The following is a 14,267-nucleotide window of genomic DNA, read 5'->3' as shown; positions in this document are numbered from 1 at the left end:
CTAACTTTTTTGATCCCCCAACATACACACCAGTGGCAACTGACACCACGGTTGACCACGAAGCAGAACCCATCATCCACAACAGCCTAGCAGAGCCCAACACACTAGGCAGCCCAGCAAGGCTAGCTGCACAACAGCCCAGCGAGGGCCCAACAAATTATTCAACAATACCAGCTTTCACACCAAGACGATCAACCAGGCTAAGAAGGGCCCCAGATCGACTCACATTGTAAATAGTTACACTATTGACCTTGAGGTGGTGGTGGTGGGGGGGGGGGGGGGAAGAAGTGTTGTTATATATGTAAACTTGTATTTACTCTGTACAGCCACCAAAGGGCTCATCCCCTGGAGTCCCAAGGGATCCCATAATCCCTTGGGAGCACAGGTATTTAAGGAGGCCTCACAGGTTGGAGAGGCACTCTGGAGACCTGCAATAAAAGACTACGGTCACACTTTACTTTGAGCCCAGTGTTCAGTCTGACTCTTTCTCCTTACATAACGTGCCATGGGATATTTTACATCCACCAGATGGGGCCTCGGTTTCACGTCTCATCTGAAAGACAGCACCTCCGACAGTTCATGGTACCATGGGTGACTCTGCTGCACAGGAGGGCAGGAAAAAAAGTGGGAGAGCTATAGGGGTAGGGGATTCTATTGTAAGGGGAATAGATAGGCGTTTCTGCGGTCGCAACCGAGACTCCAGGATAGTATGTTGCTTTTTTGGTGCAAGGGTCAAGGTTGTCTCAGAGCGGCTGCAAGACATTTTGGAGAGGGAGGGTGAACAGCCAGTTGTCGTGGTGCATATAGATGCCAACGATATAGGTAAAAAATGGGATGAGGTCCTACAAGCTGAATTTAGGGAGCTAGGAGATCAATTTAAAAAGTAGGACCTATTGCTACCAGTGCCACGTGCTAGTCAGAGTAGAAATAGCAGGATAGCTAAGATGAATACATGGCTTGAAGAGTGGTGCAGGAGGGAGGGATTCAAATTCCTGGGATATTGGAACCGGTTCTGGGGGAGGTGGGACCAGTACAAACCAGACGGTCGGCACCTGGGCAGGACCAGAACCAATGTCCGAGGGGGAGTGTTTGCTAGTGCTGTTGGGGAGGGGTTAAACTGATATGGCAGAGGGATGGGAACCTATGCAGGGAGACAGAAGAAAAGTAAAAGTGGAGGGCAGAGAAATCCAAGGCAAAAATCAAAAAGGGCCACATTACAGCAAAATTCTAAAGGGGCAAAGTGTGTTAAAAAGACAAGCCTGAAGGCTCTGTGCCTCAATGCGAGGAGTATTCGTAATAAGGTGGACGAATTAACTGTGCCGGCAGCTATTAACAAATATGTTATAATTGGGCTTATGGAGACATGGCTCCAGGGTGACCAAGGCTGGGAACTCAACATCCAGTGGTATTCAACATTCAGGAAGGATAGACAGAAAGGAAAAGGAGGTGGGGTAGCATTGCTGGTTAAAGAGGAAATTAACGCAATAGTAAGGAAGGACATTAGCTTGGATGATGTGGAATCTGTATGGGTAGAGTTGCGGAATACCAAAGGGCAGAAAACGATAGTGGGAGTTATGTACACACCACCAAACAGTAATAGTGAGGTTGGGAACAGCATCCAACAAGAAATTAGGGATGCGTGCAATAAAGGTACAGCAGCTATCATTGGCGACTTTAATCTACATATAGATTGGGCTAACCAAACTGGTAACAATACGGTGCAGAAGGATTTCCTAGAATGTATTAGGGATGGTTTTCTAGACCAATATGTCAAGGAACCAACTAGAGGGCTGGCCATCCTAGACTGGGTGATGTGTGATGAGAAAGGATTAATTATCAATCTTGTTGTGCGGGGCCCCTTGGGGAAGAGTGACCAAAATATGGTAGAATTCTTTATTAAGATGGAGAGTGACACAGTTAATTCAGAGACTAGGGTCCTGAACTTAAGGAAAGGTAACTTTGATGGTCTGAGACGTGAATTGGCTAGAATAGACCTGCAAATGATACTTAAAGGGTTCACGGTGGATAGGCAATGGCAAACATTTAAAGATCACATGGATCAACTTCAACAAATGTACATCCCTGTCTGGAGTAAAAGTAAAACGGGGAATGTGGCTCAACCGTGGCTAACAAGGGAAATCAAGGATAGTGTTAAATCCAAGGAAGAGGCATATAAATTGGCCAGAAAAAGCAGCAAACCTGAGGACTGGGAGAAATTTCGAATCCAGCCGAGGAGGACAAAGTGTTTCATTAGGAGAGGGAAAATAGAGTACGAGAGGAAGCTTGCTGGGAACATAAAAACTGATTGCAAAAGCTTCTATAGATATGTGAAGAGAAAGAGTTTAGTGAAGACAAACGTAGGTCCCTTTCAGTCAGAATCAGGTGAATTTATAATGGGGAACAGAGAAATGGCAGACCAATTAAACAAATACTTTGGTTCTGTCTTCATGAAGGAAGACACGAATAACCTTCCGGAAATACTAGGGGACAGACGATCTCGCGAGAAGGAGGAACTGAAGGAAATCCTTATTAGTCAGAAAACTGTGTTCGGGAAATTGATGGGATTGAAGGCCGATAAATCCCCAGTGCCTGATAGTCTGCATTCCGGAGTACTTAAGGAAGAGGCCCCAGAAATAGTGGATGCATTGGTGATCATTTTCCAACAGTCTATCGACTCTGGATCATCTGGATCAGTTCCTATGGACTGGAGGTAGCTAATGTAACACCACTTTTTAAAAAAGGGAGAGAGAAAATGGGTAATTATGGACCGGTTAGCCTGACATCAGTAGTGGGAAAAATGTTGGAATCAATTATTAAAGATGAATTAGCGCATTTGGAAAGCAGTGACAGGATCAGTCCAAGTCAGCATGGATTTTTGAAAGGGAAATCATGCTCGACAAGTCTTCTAATCTATTTTGAGGCTGTAAATAGTAGAGTGGACAAGGGAGAACCAGTGGATGTGGTGTATTTGGACTTTCAAAAAGCTTGTGACAAGGTCCCACACAAGAGATTGTTGTGCAAAATTAAAGCATATGGTATTGAGGGTAATGTATTGACGTGGATAGAGAACTGGTTGGCAGACAGGAAGCAGAGAGTCGGGATAAACGGGTCCTTTTCAGAATGGCAGGCAATAACTAGTGGGGTGCCGCAGGGCTCAGTGCTGGGACCCCAGCTATTTACAATATACATCAATGATTTAGATGAATGAATTGAGTGTAATATCTCCAAGTTTGCAGATGACACTAAGCTGGGTGGCGGTGTGAGCTGTGAGGAAGATGCTAAGAAGCTGCAGGGTGACTTGGACAGGTTAGGTGAGTGGGCAAATGCATAGCAGATGCAGTATAATGTGGATAAATGTGAGGTTATCCACTTTGGTGGCAAAAACACGAAGGCAGAATATTATCTGAATGGTGGCAATTAGGAAAAGGGGAGGTGCAACAAGATCTGGGTGTCATGCTACATCAGTCATTGAAAGTTGGCAAGCAGGTACAGCAGGCAGTGAAGAAGGCAAATGGCATGTTGGCCTTCATAGCTACGGGATTTGAGTATAGGAGCAGGGAGGTCTTACTGCAGTTGTACAGCGCCTTAGTGAGGCCTCACCTGGAATATTGTGTTCAGTTTTGGTCTCCTAATCTGCGGAAGGCCATTCTTGCTATTGAGGGAGTGCAGCGAATGTTCACCAGACTGATTCCTGGGATGGCAGGACTGACATATGAGGAGAGACTGGATCGACTGGGCCTGTATTCACTGGAGTTTAGAAGAATGAGAGGGGATCTCATAGAAACATATAAAATTCTGACGGCACTGGACAGGTTAGATGCAGGAAGAATGTTCCCGATGTTGGGGAAGTCAAGAACCAGGGGTCATAGTCTAACGATAAGGGGTAAGCCTTTGGGACCAAGATGAGGAGAAACTGCTTCACTCAGAGTTGTGAACCTGTGGAATTCCCTGCCACAGAGAGTTGTTGCTGCCAGTTCGTTAGATATATTGAAGAGGGAGTTAGATATGGCTCTTATGGCTAAAGGGATCAAGGGGTCTGGAGAGAAAGCAGGAAAGGGGTACTGATGTGAATGATCAGCCATGATCTTATTGAATGGTGGTGCAGGCTCGAAGGGCCGAATGGCCTACTCCTGCACCTATTTTCTATGTTTCACTCCCTCAGCACTGCACTGGCATGTCAGCCTACATTTTCGTGCTCAAGTTGAATGGAGTGGGACTTGAACCCACAACCTTCTGACTCAGAGGCGAGTGTGCTACCCACTGAGTCACAACTGACACTGTGGTTAATATGTCATGACGAAGATTACGTAAAGGAACTTTTGTGTGTTCTGAAAGTTGGACCCCAGTAGTCACCATGGCCCCGAATTTGCGGTTGTAATGATGGCGAAGCTCTCAGTGCTCGCTATCATTACTGTGTAAAACTAACAGCAACTTCTGGCGTCTGTACATGCACAGTTACATGCAGAAAACAGGGAGTTGCTGTCAGTGATACTCTGTTCTTTCATAGAATGCGCTGTTGCAGCTTTTGAGGATGCAATCAGCACAGAATCAGTGAATCGACGCGAGCTTCAACTTTTTACGCACTATTCTCGCTGTAAAAATCATTGAACATGTTAAGCCTTTTTGAATGAGGTGTAGCTGAGTTTTTTATGGCATACTATTGCTGAAGAAGAGAAGGAAATGTTGACGGGAGGGACTGAGAGAAGTGGAACAAAGGAGAGAAAACACTGGGATTGGAGAAAAAGAGAACAGGTGACCGAGAGGGGTATGAGAAAAAATTAAACAGCAGAGAGGAAACGTGGAAACCCTGGTATGAGCAACCTGATGAGAATGATTAGGAAAATAGCAGAGCTTTAATGAATGTTTGAGACTACAACACTCTGGATCTGTATCAGAGAATAAATATATTGAAAAATAACAGTAGATATAAACACCTTTCCCATCACCAAGTCTAGAAAAGTACTGGTGATCTGAAAAGGTTGATTATTTAACATTATTTGATTATGGTAAAATGATGAAAAGAAGTTCTAAATCGTAGAAAGCAATTGTAAAATCCACAATACGTGCCGTTGCATTCGGCCTCAGAACCTCGAATAGCCATGTGTCAGAGCTGCGGCTTCAAAGCTCAGAGATGCAAAAACAGACACAGGAAATAAAGTGATCAGATTTTATCACCAAATAAATAAAAATACATCTGTGATTAGCTAGCTTTCAGCACACTGTGGCCCATTTTGTACAAAATCAGAATGCCTGGTGCATTGGCTCCTACAGTAAATGGACATCCTGTTTGTCACAGGCTTAATAAATGTATCCACTTTATACCCCATAACTAGTTTCCAGACCATACTAGTTCATGGAAAATGATGGTGCTTTGTAGCTCAACGTAACCAAAACTTATTTGATATTATTTCAGATGTAACTTTGAGGTAAAAAAATAAAAGCCCACAAATCACACACACTTGTGGTTGCATTCTATTTAATGTACCTTTCCACTTTAAGATTTCACAAATACAGTAAATTTCCTTCAGAACCTCTGACATCACTGTAGTAGCAGCATCACCACAAGGACTGAGTGGTTCAAGATGATCCACTATCACCTTCTCAGGCCAACGAGGGATGGGCGGAGAATGCAGCCTTGCCAGCATCACCCACATCCCAAGAACAAAAAAAAAATCTGAGTCCAGAAAGAAAATATTTCATGGAAGTATGTAAATTGCCAAAGTGGTATTAATTTTGTTGTTGACTCTCTTTATTTCACTGCCATGATGTGCACAGGCAGAAAGGATGCTGCATGCAGTTGACGTGTGGTAACATACTGAAGGATGAACATTTGTAACATAACCAGTGCGAGTTTATTGATTTGATAACTGGCAGTTGATTTCCAGAAAATAATATTTTATATATATTATTAGTGCCCAACCTAAGATTTGGGGAGTTAAATCCAATCAGTAGTTTAATATATTGTCACAGGATAAATACTTACCATATTTGAAAGTTAATCTACATGGGAGATGAAATGCCTAATTCCATACAAAAGCAGATTTTTTTTTATTTAATGGAATGCATTTGAGTTTAACTTATTTTATTTGCATCATTCTTTTTAAGTGCTGTGTTGTAAGTGTGAGGAGTAAGCAATTTACAGCTGTATTCTTTTAAATTTCAGTTGTTTATGTTTCTGTTACTGATATAATGTAAAAATGGCAGCAGTTTGAAACTTGTGTCTTGTAGTGAATTTTCAATGCGCTAAGATTATGCTGGTGTGATGTGGTGAAACAAAGGAAGTATTTGTTCTGAGTTTGTCTGCACTGATGCTGGAACTCTGTAAATGAATAACATATCTGTTGCAAATATAATCGCTAAATGCTTTAATTTAATAAAGTTAGCATTTCTACTTTTTATAGTTGCATAATCATTACACATTTTATATGCTTTCAATCCTATTCACATTATACACTCTTGTACTGAGTGACCTTAATTTATGAAGCATATATTGTGCAATGCATATAGCTGATTGCATCAACTTGGAAATCAATTATTTGCAGGCGATTTGAAGATAACTTATTAACAGCTGAGCTGTACAGTTCTTAAGTGATTGATACTGTAGAAATATGTGAATGCATTTAAAAGACTAATTGGAAAAATGTAGCCATTTAATCTTTTCAACATGGAGATATGTTATCATTCTTAAATATATTCATACATTTACTTTCACAAGTTTCTTTTGAAATAAATACTAATTACATTAAAGTAAATTTGCATAGCTGCTCAGAATCAGAATATAATTTCTCCTCCTTTTAGATAAGATATATAAAAAGCAATCTGATATTTCTGTTTTGTTGCAAATATATAATTATCACACACTGAGGGAAAAGTAGAATTGAAATTAGACTTCAGACAGTTGGGCAGATTTTAGTAGCTATAACTGCACTTGATAGTGCTCACCTGCCTTGTTAAGCAAAGTATGGAAGCAATACTTTAGATCTGAAAGATTAAAGAAGGGCACGTATGCACATGCTCAATAAGCAATTTCAAGTGAGTTCCTGTGCTGATCTTATCTATTCTAGTTTTGCATCGATTTCTTTCTACAGTGAAATATGCACCAGACAATCACAATGTATAGGGGTAGAAATTAGTCTGAGCCCACTGTCAGACTCCGACTCGCTGCTGCAGAGGCTGCGAGTGCCAGAACCTAGACGCCCAAGGATCGGTAGAAATTAGAAGTTCTCAATCCTCATCTGAATAATTGGGGCAAGCTGACGGCGCTGGGAGTGCCTTCACAAACAGCTCGCCCGACGGGGAAAATCAATTCTGGATTGCCTGCCTTGCTGGCAGCGGCCCTCTGGTAAGTTCTAGGAGGGGGTTTGTAGTGAGAAAAGCCGGGGGGAGGGGGCAATCAGCAGTACTGTGGAGTCAGGTCCGGCTCTTCCACAGAATTAAAAAAAAAATCAAATAAAACTTATCCGTAGTTGGCGGCCACAAGGACTGCAGTAGAATCCCGATGCCTGACCGGCTCATCGGAAACAAATTTTATACAGTGGTCCTTCAAGAGGTGGTAGGCCCTAATTAACATATTCAAGTGCCTAATGGCTGTTTTAGATATCCGCCCCTTCTAAAGTTGGCACAGGATGGATCGGCAGCTGGAACTTTATGCTTTTCCCCTGCCATTTCAGGACTACTTCCACCCTGTTTCCACCCAGTGGAAAATCTACCTCCATATTTTTAAACATAGAAACATAGAAAATAGGTGTAGGAGCAGGCCATTCGGCCCTTCGAGCCTGCACCACCATTCAATATGATCATGGCTGATCATGCAACTTCAGTACCCCACTCCCGCTTTCTCTCCATACCTCCTGATCCCCTTAGCCGTAAGGGCCACACCTAACTCCCTCTTGAATATATCCAGCAAACTTGACACCACAATTTTCTGTGGTAGAGAATTCCACAGATTCACCACTCTCTGGGTGAAAAAGTTTCTCCTCATCTCGGACCTATATGGCTTAACCCTTATCCTTACACCGTGACCACTGGTTCTGGACTGTCCCAACATCGGGAACATTCTTCCTGCATCTAACCTGTCCAGTCCTGTCATGTATCTTACATTATTATATATAACTGTATCCTAACATGCTATACATGACTGTAATAAGATATGACCTGTAACCACCAGCATACCTTACCACCAGGGATGCACTTGCAAGAGACAGGTATATAAGGACAGGTCTCAGGCAAGTGCAGCATTCCAGAGCTGTGAAATAAAGGTGCAGGTCCAGAGTGATCTTGACTTCACTACATGCCTCGTGTCAATCTGTACTGAGGGGACAGGACTTTACAGTGGCGACGGGTTACGGGATTACAGAATCCACAGAATGGCGAACAACGTATTAGATGAAAAGTACAATGCGGGAGACAATTGGGAGGACTTTATAGAAAGGCTCCAGCAAAGCTTTGTTACCAAAGACTGGTTAGGCGACAATAAGGCAGACAAGAGAAAAGCCCATCTCTTGACCAGCTGTGGCTCGAAAACATACGCTTTAATGAAGGATCTGTTGGCACCCGAGAAACCAGCAAGCAAGTCGTTTGAAGAATTGAGCACACTGGTAAGAGACCACCTGAAGCCAGCGAGCAGCCTACACATGGCCAGACACAGGTTCTACAACCACAGACGCTGTGTGGGCCAGAGCATACCTGACTTCGTGGCGGAACTTCGGAGATTGGCTAGTTTATGTGAGTTCTCCGATGAACTGAGGAGAGAAATGCTGAGAGACTTTTTCATTGAAGGAATAGGCCATGCAGGCATATTCTGAAAGCTCATAGAGACCAAGAACCTGACCTTAGAGGCAACAGCACTGGTTGCACAGACATTCTTGGTAGGGGAAGAAGAAACGAGGTTGATTTACAATGCAGGAACGACAACTAACGAAATATCGGAACAAGAAGTTCACAGCACTAAACAAGCTGCTACCCCCACACACAGACAAAACCGGGAGAACAGGCTCTCGACAGCGGCAGTGGCGCCAGAAGCCATCAAAGGCCACAGGAACAGCCGTTCACACCTCATCAACCCACAATGCGAGCAATCAACTACAAACTGAGAGAAGCTCAAGAGAGATCAGCCAGACGCAGCTCATTCTTTGGAAACACTTTGAACAATGGAACAGGTCTGTGCTGGAGGTGTGGGGGTCGAGGGGGGGGGAGGAATGAGATAGGGGACAAAGTGTTTGTACTAAACTATGGCAGGATCCCAAATGGCTTGCAGGGACAGTAACGGGCAAGGAAGGAAACAGACTACTGGTAGTACAAATGGACAATGACAAAACCTGCCAGAGGCATGTAGACCAAGTCAAAAGCAGATTTACCAACAACACTGCGGAACCAGAGACAGACTACAATGTGGAACTCGCACCACACCTGGTGGACAGACAGAGGGAACAACCTGAGGAAAGGGCAATCCCAACAGACAGCCCAGGCGAGTCAACAACAATCACATCAATCGAAACAGACAGCCCAGGCGAGATACCAGCAACCACACCCAAAGAAAAACAGACACCAAGGCAAACAACTGAACCACAACTCAGACACTCCACACGAGAGCGTAGACCACCTGAGAGACTGAACCTATAAAGACAATAAGACCTTGGGGGAGGGTGATGTCATGTATCTTACATTATTATATATAACTGTATCCTAACATGCTATACATGACTGTAATAAGATATGACCTGTAACCACCAGCATACCTTACCACCAGGGGTGCACTTGTAAGAGACAGGTATATAAGCACAGGTCTCAGGCAAGTGCAGCATTCCAGAGCTGTGAAATAAAGGTGCAGGTCCAGAGTGACCTTGACTTCACTATATGCCTCGTGTGAATCTGTACTGAGGGGACAGGACTTTACAAGTCCCGTCATAATTTTATATGTTTCTATGAGATCTCCTCTCATTCATCTAAATTCCAGTGAGTATAAGCCTAGCCGATCCAGTCTTTCTTCATATGTCAGTCCTGCCATCCTGGGAATCAGTCTGGTGAACCTTCGCTGCACTCCCTCAATAGAAAGCACGTCCTTCCTCAGATTAGGAGACCAAAACTGCACACAATATTCAAGGTGTGGTCTCACCAAGGCCCTGTGCAACTGAGTAAGACCTCCCTGCGCCTATACTCAAATCCTCTCACTATGAAGGCCAGCATGCCATTTGCTTTCTTTACTGCCTGCTGTACCTGCATGCCTACCTTCAGTGACTGATGTACCATGGCACCCAGGTCTCGTTGCACCTCCCCTTTTACTAATCTGTCACCATTCAGATAATAATCTGCTTTCCTGTTTTTGCCACCAAAGTGGATAACCGTACATTTATCCACATTATATTGCATCTGCCATGCATTTGCCCATTCACCTAACCTGTCCAAGTCACCCTGCAGCCACTTGGCATCCTCCTCACAGCTCACACTGCCACCCAGCTTGGTGTCATCTGCAAACTTGGAGATATTACCTTCAATTCCTACATCTAAATCATTAATGTATATTGTAAAGAGCTGGGATCCCAGCACTGAACCTTGCAGCACCCCACAAGTCACTGCCTGCCATTCTGAAAAGGACCCGTTTATTCCCACTCTTTGCTTCCTGTCTGCCAACCAGTTCTCTATCCACTCCAATACATTACCCCCAATACCATGTGCCTTAATTTTGCATACTAATCTCTTGTGTGGGACCTTGTCAAAAGCCTTTTGAAAGTCCAAATACACCACATCCACTGGTTCTTCCTTGCCCACTCTACTAGTTACATCCTCAAAAAACTCTAGAAGATTTGTCAAGCATGATTTCCTTTTCATAAATCCATGCTGACTTGGACCGATCCTGTCTGCTTTCCAAATGCTCTGATATTACATCTTTAATAATTGATTCCAGCATTTTCCCCACCACCGATGTCAGGCTACCCGGTCTATAATTCCCTGTTTTCTTTCTCCCTCCTTTTTTTAAAAAGTGGGGTTATATTAGCTTCCCTCCAATCCATAGGTACTGATCCAGAGTCCATGGAATGTTGGAAAATGACCACCAATGCATCTACTATTTCTCGGGCCACTTAAGTACTCTGGAATGCAGTCTATCAGGCCCTGGGGATTTATCGGCCTTCAGTCCCATCAGTTTCTCTAACACCATTTCCTGATTAATGAGGATTTCCCTCAGTTCCTCCTTCCCGCTAGACCCTCAGTTCCCTAGTATTTTCGGGAGGTTATTTGTGTCTTCCTTAGTGAAGACAGAACCAAAGTATTTGTTCAATTGGTCTGCCATTTCCTTGTTCCCCATTATGAATTCATCTGATTCTGACTGCAAGGGGCCTACATTCGTCTTCACTAATCTTTTTCTCTTCACATATCTATAGAAGCTTTTGCAGTTAATTTTTATGTTCCCTGCAAGCTTACACTCATTCTTAAAGTAGAATCATTGTTGTTCTGGGAAGGCTTGTAACCGATATGCTGCCCTGAGCACATGCAAGAGATCTGAAAGCAATTTCCAACATAAACTGGATTGCTTTCAATACAGAGACATGAAAGATTACCTAACAACTTTTCAGAAATAATGCTACCTTTGATATTGTATGTTTGATGAGTATCATTTTGCACATTATATGAAATACTTGACATAATTCTTAAAATGAAATATGAAATGCAATTGTTTAATGCTATATACTACAAAATACTATAATACTACAAAATAGTATTATTGACTACACCATTTTGGGTTACACAAGAATTCAAAACAGGATTCCTTAAAACATAATTCTCCTTTTTTTACTTTCTTTTCCAGGACCAAGAATGGTAGATACACAATTGCCTTTATGGCCCATCAACTTTGCTATGGGTACAATGGACCTGTCGGAACTTGCCAATCATTCTCATTCCTTCGATGTAAAGCCATTTGCTACAGTAGACTTTTCCAGTGTTTCTACAGTTCATTATGAGGATCATGCTGGGACCTCTTTAAGAATTGATGAGACTTCTTCAGACTATACATATGATGAGAAATTTCTGGACTATCAAAGTATGTTATTTCTTTCATTATATTTTATAAGACAACAAAACCTAATGAATGCTATCTATTCTTTTCATAATCTTTGGTTTATTTTTTTAAATTTAGATTACAGTATTTGAATTCCTATTATCATAAATAATATGCATGTGAGCAAAACCCTCCTAATCATGCCCTTTTGGCTAACCTCAAATACTTGAGGGGTGAGCTTAAGCAGATTGGTTTGAGGAGGGGAAATTATTAACAGCATGTCCGTGGAAAACAAATGGAATACCTGTTGAAGCCATACTACTAAGAATAAAAGATAAATGCATACCTAACATTAGCAAGTGTAGACTAAACGGATATAGAAACATAGAAAATAGGTGCAGGAGTAGGCCATTCGGCCCTTCTAGCCTGCACCGCCATTCAATGAGTTCATGGCTGAACATGCAACTTCAGTACCCCATTCCTGCTTTCTCACCATACCCCTTGATTCCCCTAGTAGTAAGGACTTCATCTAACTCCTTTTTGAATATATTTAGTGAATTGGCCTCAACAACTTTCTGTGATAGAGAATTCCACAGGTTCACCACTCTCTGGGTGAAGAAATTCCTCCTCATCTCGGTCCTAAATGGCTTCCCCCTTATCCTTAGACTGTGTCCCCTGGTTCTGGACTTCCCCAACATTGGGAACATTCTTCCTGCATCTAACCTGTCTAACCCCGTCAGAATTTTAAACGTTTCTATGAGGTCCCCTCTCATTCATTCTTCTGAACTCCAGTGAATACAAGCCCAGTTGATCCAGTCTTTCTTGATAGGTCAGTCCCGCCATCCCGGGAATCAGTCTGGTGAACCTTCGCTGCACTCCCTCAATAGCAAGAATGTCCTTCCTCAGGTTAGGAGACCAAAACTGTACACAATACTCCAGGTGTGGCCTCACCAAGGCCCTGTACAATTGTAGCAACACCTCCCTGTACTCAAATCCCCTCGCTATGAAGGCCAACATGCCATTTGCTTTCTTAACCGCCTGCTGTACCTGCATGCCAACCTTCAATGACTGATGTACCATGACACCCAGGTCTCTTTGCACCTCCCCTTTTCCTAATCTGTCACCATTCAGATAATAGTCTGTCTCTCTGTTTTTACCACCAAAGTGGATAACCTCACATTTATCCACATTATACTTCATCTGCCATGCATTTGCCCACTCACCTAACCTATCCAAGTCGCTCTGCAGCCTCATAGCATCCTCCTTGCAGCTCACACTGCCACCCAACTTAGTGTCATCCGCAAATTTGGAGATACTACATTTAATCCCCTCGTCTAAATCATTAATGTACAGTGTAAATAGCTGGGGACCCAGCACAGAACCTTGCGGTACCCCACTAGTCACTGCCTGCCATTCTGAAAAGTCCCCATTTACTCCTACTCTTTGCTTCCTGTCTGACAACCAGTTCTCAATCCTAAATCACCCTAGATGGATCAAAAAATAATCGTGAAATAAAGAAGATAAAAACTACAAATCCTGCAGGGAGAAGGACAAGCAGAACATTCAAGAGCATATTAAAAGCTGTGGGAAGCCTCCGGCCTTACCATTCAGGTGCAGGGAATTGGGCCTGAACATTTTACAAGTTACAGGTTAATGATCCAGAGAAGTTTCATGATTCGAGTCAAGTATACATCTTTCTACTTGAATGCCAAGATTTCAAAACAGAAATTTCACAATTCCTAATTGAAACAGCTCATCATTTGTGAATATATCTACTTTACAGCTCTAATTTAATGCCTGATATGAAATTAGACTCAACATCCTCTATTAAATTACAGTACTTATGTGAATTTTGAATGAATAAGAGATTTATATACACACAGGTACTATTAAAGTCGAACCATTTTCCTTAAATGAAATATCAGGGAAAGGACCAGCATTTTCAAAGTTGCAAGAAGATTCATCAAATTCAGCCCTGTCTATTGAGTGCAGAGTATGTGGAGACAAGGCCTCCGGCTTCCATTATGGGGTCCATGCATGTGAAGGATGTAAGGTATGTTGGATTTATGTTACTATTGTTAATCTACCAGAACAAAAAAAATACTACTGTTTAAATGCTAATCTTTTACGCATTTAGTTACACACGCGGTTAAAAATATTGTATGAATCAATAAGATACTACTGCTGCAAATCTCAACCTGATTTTTTTTGGCATATTTAGCCCAGCAATTTTAGACTTTTTATGCATATAAAAAGTAACCACAAGAATAAG

General features: G+C 42.5%; 1 protein-coding gene across 1 annotated transcript in view; it reads left to right on the top strand.

The window, feature by feature from the left end:
* Nucleotides 1-14,267, top strand: part of pparg (peroxisome proliferator-activated receptor gamma) — a 149,118-nt gene that overhangs the window by 102,680 nt on the left and 32,171 nt on the right. Inside the window, exons 2-3 of the mRNA XM_070895363.1 lie at nucleotides 11,804-12,037; nucleotides 13,879-14,048. Coding sequence (XP_070751464.1) covers nucleotides 11,812-12,037; nucleotides 13,879-14,048 — 396 coding nt within the window. The 5' untranslated portion in view covers nucleotides 11,804-11,811. The remainder of the gene's footprint in view (nucleotides 1-11,803; nucleotides 12,038-13,878; nucleotides 14,049-14,267) is intronic.

Source organism: Pristiophorus japonicus, chromosome 12 (assembly GCF_044704955.1).
Source record: "Pristiophorus japonicus isolate sPriJap1 chromosome 12, sPriJap1.hap1, whole genome shotgun sequence".
In the NCBI taxonomy this organism is placed as follows: Eukaryota; Metazoa; Chordata; class Chondrichthyes; family Pristiophoridae; genus Pristiophorus; species Pristiophorus japonicus.
The sequence above is the reverse complement of the archived record's forward strand: the minus strand, read 5'-3'. Positions and strand labels throughout refer to the sequence as shown.